General features: G+C 47.1%; 1 protein-coding gene across 1 annotated transcript; it reads right to left on the bottom strand.

The window, feature by feature from the left end:
* Positions 1 to 609: 609 nt before the first annotated feature.
* Positions 610 to 2,509, bottom strand: LOC124649641 (silicon efflux transporter LSI3-like). Its single transcript, XM_047189240.1, has 2 exons — positions 1,357 to 2,509; positions 610 to 977 (listed from the first exon to the last, which is right to left on the bottom strand). Exons 1-2 carry the CDS (start codon positions 2,507 to 2,509, stop codon positions 700 to 702), a joined length of 1,431 nt encoding a protein of 476 aa, XP_047045196.1. The 3' UTR covers positions 610 to 699.
* Positions 2,510 to 4,659: the final 2,150 nt, after the last annotated feature.

The raw sequence follows: 4,659 nt of genomic DNA, 5'->3' as shown, positions 1-4,659 counted from the left end.
CATAGTCGAGCACCTTTTTGGCTGAAACCTTCGAGATCTACGTGCCCTCTACTTTCCGTGAAACTCTAGTCTACAACCTGTAGGCATTGACAAGTTAATACCTTGTCAGCCGGCCACACAGTTGAGGACAACCCTAGACGTGGAAGTGGTGAAGAGGGCCATGATCCACTCACGAAAACGGCTAGGAAAACACGCTGATGTAGAAGATCAACGATGAATTCCCATCGAACGGAATCAAAAGCTTTGCGAATGTCAAGCTTGAAGAGGAGTACCACGGTTTATCTTTCTTAGGCAAAACGAATGGTAAATCATAGAGTAGAGAGCTCTGGCGGTGGATTCTCGTCAATATCTTGTGTTGTGAGCCCAGTCAACTAAACGGTTCAAATTCTTCAACTCCCCCCTAGTGCGGTCAAAGGGCCTCCGAACTACCAAACACTTCCTAATATGTTTGGTGCTGCTTAATCAGCAAAAAGGTTACATCCTTCTTCTTTAACGGATTCTTATCATCCTCCTTCGAGGCTTGAACATGCACGTAAACCGGACCATTGCTAGCCAATATTTGGATGATATAGAGAGAACCGACATGTGAACATATTCTACTAGATTGATTGATCATGCACTAGAACGGAGCAAGCATAATTAGGCTTGAATTGGTCGATCAACTGCTAAATTTTGGCAATACTGATAATTATGCTGGTTTTAGGCGACGTTGATGAGGCCGATAAGGGGTATGCCAACGGCGGTGACGACGAGCGTGGAGGGGACACCGAAGACGACATGGCTCCAGAAGGTGAGGTCGTGTGCGTTGCGGGGCACCCGACGCGCCTGCTCGCACACTATGAGGTTGGCCGCCGACCCGAGAAGTGATAGGTTGCCTGCCACCGTGCTCACCCATGCCAGCAGCAGCCATGACCGTGTCACCGCGGCCGGCGAGATCGTCGCTGCCGATGCCGCCACCTCGTCCCCCATCAGTAACACTGCACGTACGACACGAACACGCGCGTTAGATAACTCCGAGAACACGTTTTCAACAAGTCTTGTCAATGCACACGCCAAGACGGCACAAAAATTGCTTAATGCGTTGGGGCACACCCGAAGAAAACAGGGCAGTATTCCCCGTGTCTCCCTAGTTAACAGGAGTAGTAGAATCTGGGTCAAAAAAAAAAAAAAAAACCGGAGTAGTAGAATCTACTCATTAAATAAGCAATCGAAGATCTCAGTTTAAAAAATCGAAGACAAATACATTCATCGACGGTGTGCATGCACGACAGCACGGGTGTTATTCTCTAAATAAACAACTAGCACAAGTATACAGTTGTAGTAAATCAGATTTTGAGTACGAATTAATTTACTGACCTGTTGGTACGTTGGAGGCGAGGTTGGAGAGGAGGAGGATGATGAGAGAGAGGACGGTGACGCCGCTGACGTGGTTGATCTTGGAGTAGGGCGCCATGACGTTCCAGATGGCCCCAGGGAGGCCCGTCTTGTTGAAGCCGCTGACCGTGACGAACATTCCCGTGAAGAAGACCAGCAGCGAGTAGGACACCTTGCCGAGGCAGGCCTCGGCGTCGCGGAAGTCGACGACAATGAGGGCGACGGCGGTGGTGATGGCGGTCCACGACATGTTGAGCCCGAGCATGTATGCCACCAGCATCCCGGCGGTGACGATGTAGGCGAAGCTCTTGAGGAAGAGCCTCCGCTGTGGCTCCGAGCACTGCATGAACCACCGGTGCTTGGTCGAGATGCTCTCCGCCATCACCGAGTCGTGGTCGTCGGCGGACAGCACCCGAGCAGGGCTCTTGAGCGTGGTGGCCGTCAGCGGGGACGGCCGGCGCCCCTCCTCGACGGCCACCATCTCCTTGCTTTCGGCGTCGGGGCTGACCCCCTCCAGGTCCTTCCAGTACTTGCAGAGCAGCATGACCATGTTGACGGCCATGCCGGCGAGCATGGCCGGCAGGATGCCGAGGAAGAAGCTCACGAAGGAGATCTTGCTGTTGAATGCGATGACCAGGTTCTGCGGGTTGCCGATGGGCGTGGCGCTGGACCCGATGTTGGCGCTGGTGGCGAGTGCCAGGAGGAATGGCTTCGCGGGCAGGTTCCGCTCGGCGGCGAGCTCCAGCACGAACTCCGTGAGCACGACGCAGCAGGTGTCGTTGGTGAAGAGCGCGCTGGCGAGCGCGGTGACGACGCAGACGCGGCAGAGGAGGTCGCGGCCGCCCTGGCTCCGCCACGCCAGCAGGCGGCCCAGGTGGCCGAACATGCCGGCGCCCTTGAGGTAACCGCCGACGACCATGGTGGCGAAGAGGAGGCCCAGGATGGGGAGGTCCACGGAGGCGTAGGCGTCGTCGGGGCTGATCACGTGGAAGACGACCATCAGCGCCGCGCTCAGCAGGGCGCCCGCCGTGCGGCCGATCGGCAGGAACGGCACCGACGGGAACACGGCGAGTACCCAGAACACCCCGAACGCCGCCGACCCCAGCACCACCTTGGACAGAGACGCCAACGCCATGGCTAGCTCCTACTATGCTGGGGGAGCTCGATCAATTTCAGTGCTCGCTCTTCTCTGTGACTCGATGATCGGTCGCTGGCTCAAGTGGCTTCTGCCGTGGTAATTGAGGCGACTCCCCCGGGGCTTAAGTACTCGCGAGCTGCATGCTCTGCGTTGCAAACCGCAGATGACGTAAGGGCCCGAGCTAGTTCATACAGTACAAAACTTTTTAGCTAGTAGCTGGCTGTACTGAAATTATTACAAGAGCCACTAGCAGGCATGAGTGTCAAACTAATTAACGCAGTCAGACAAAAAAAATCTGCATAAATGTGCATGCACACGCACGAGCCACGAAGTGACTGATCACAATTTAATCAGCTCACTCATAATCATGCAAAATATTACTACTCAGAGGACACGAAGTAGTTCTCTGTAGCTGAAAGGATCATACGAGTCCAAAACAATTTTTGATGGAAACCGTTTAAAATCACGTGATTTGCAAATCCTTTGATAGGCTCACAAATCGTACAGTACAGGACACACGATTTTGTTGCTTAGTGGTTCTGCGACGTGTACCATATGCATGCCAGACACGTCATCCCTCCGGTTCCATCGCAAGTCAGCACGTGCTTCCAGGCCGCCTTGTGTACGCAGGATCCTTTCGACCATGAACTGATCTGGCGCGTACCTCTTGTACAACTATACCACGTAAGTATGTACGTAGTACCTATCGGTATCCAGAGAATGATCGATCGATAGTGCACCACCTTGTACAACTGTAGTATACCTAGCAATCTCGAAAGACAGATAGTGGGCCCATGTGCAGTTTTTTGGAAATGAAAAGCCAACAGCACGTAATCCCTAAATGGAGCCTGAGCTACATATATGGATTTTTTTTTCTCAAAACTCGAATTCGACAATTTACCAACTTGAGTAGAAAAATATTAAAAATTACATATATATCAATAATGATATTTTTTTTGAGAATACTATATCAATAATGATATTAGTCTACTAACTTGAAAATCTAAACGTGAAATCCATTGTATTCTAGACTACAAAAAAAGCCTCGCAAATTTTGACCACCTTGTATTCTAGAATTCATGTGCTTACTTCATCTTGTTGACAACCTCTTTCTTTCTTTGAAGTGTTCCATGCATTTCTTATAACGGAACTAAAACTTTGAATCAATGATAGCATATGTGGTTCTCAAAAATGGTGTACCCAAGTATTATAGTACTAGAGAAATTATTTCCCATGTCCATTACAATAAAATCCACTGGCACAAAAGTCATATGCAATTCAACCATAATGTTATTAACTCTACCTAAGACATGATTGGTAGAACCGAAGAAGTATCACCAAGTAAGAGATCAATATCACAGTTCCCATGGCACCTATTCCTAGTTGATGATATAATTCTTTAGATATTGCATAAACACTAGATTCTAATTCTAGAATAGCATGCCAAGTAACTTTTTCAATAGTAATTTGTATCGTTGGGGTCCATAGATCCCCAAGCTTAGGTGGTATCATGGTTTCTCTATTGTATCTATTTAACTTTTATTTGAGCACATGATTTGCAATGTATGAACCAAAACCTGCTTGATGAACATTAATAGAGGGGGATCTTTAGCAAATTTTTGCAAGATATGCATAATTTCATGGAAGCTACTTTTATCAAGATTAAGTATGAAGCATCTTAATATCTTCAACTTGTTTATTCTTATCTTTTATTTCTTTCCACTCACAAATACTTTTTCCTACATCCTTAGCATGTTTAAAGAATCACTTAGATAAGATGTTTTCTATAAATATGTTTTAGTAAAGTTCCCTTTGTTCAACATATAGTACTAAAGATGAGACTTTATTTACAAGTAATGCATACTATCATCCATATTATTGATTTTTTTAATGAGTATAGAAGCATATTTGGTTCACACCTTTCTCGACGGGTGCCTCCTTGAGAGCATTTTTAGTTTCTCAACTAATCTATCCAAATTTTCTTCAAAAAAATTTCCATTACTATTTCTTCTTGATTTTGAACATGATTCCCAAATAATGTCCAGTACAATAAGATTCTCCTAATTTTTAGTTTAATGTTGGAAATTTCTTCAATAATAGGTGGTGGTGGTTTACCATAGACATGATTATAAGTACATGAGAACATT

This window comes from Lolium rigidum, chromosome 4, assembly GCF_022539505.1.
Source record: "Lolium rigidum isolate FL_2022 chromosome 4, APGP_CSIRO_Lrig_0.1, whole genome shotgun sequence".
Classification (NCBI taxonomy): domain Eukaryota; kingdom Viridiplantae; phylum Streptophyta; class Magnoliopsida; order Poales; family Poaceae; genus Lolium; species Lolium rigidum.
Note: the sequence above shows the minus strand (reverse complement) of the source record. Positions and strands in the feature narration are given on the sequence as shown.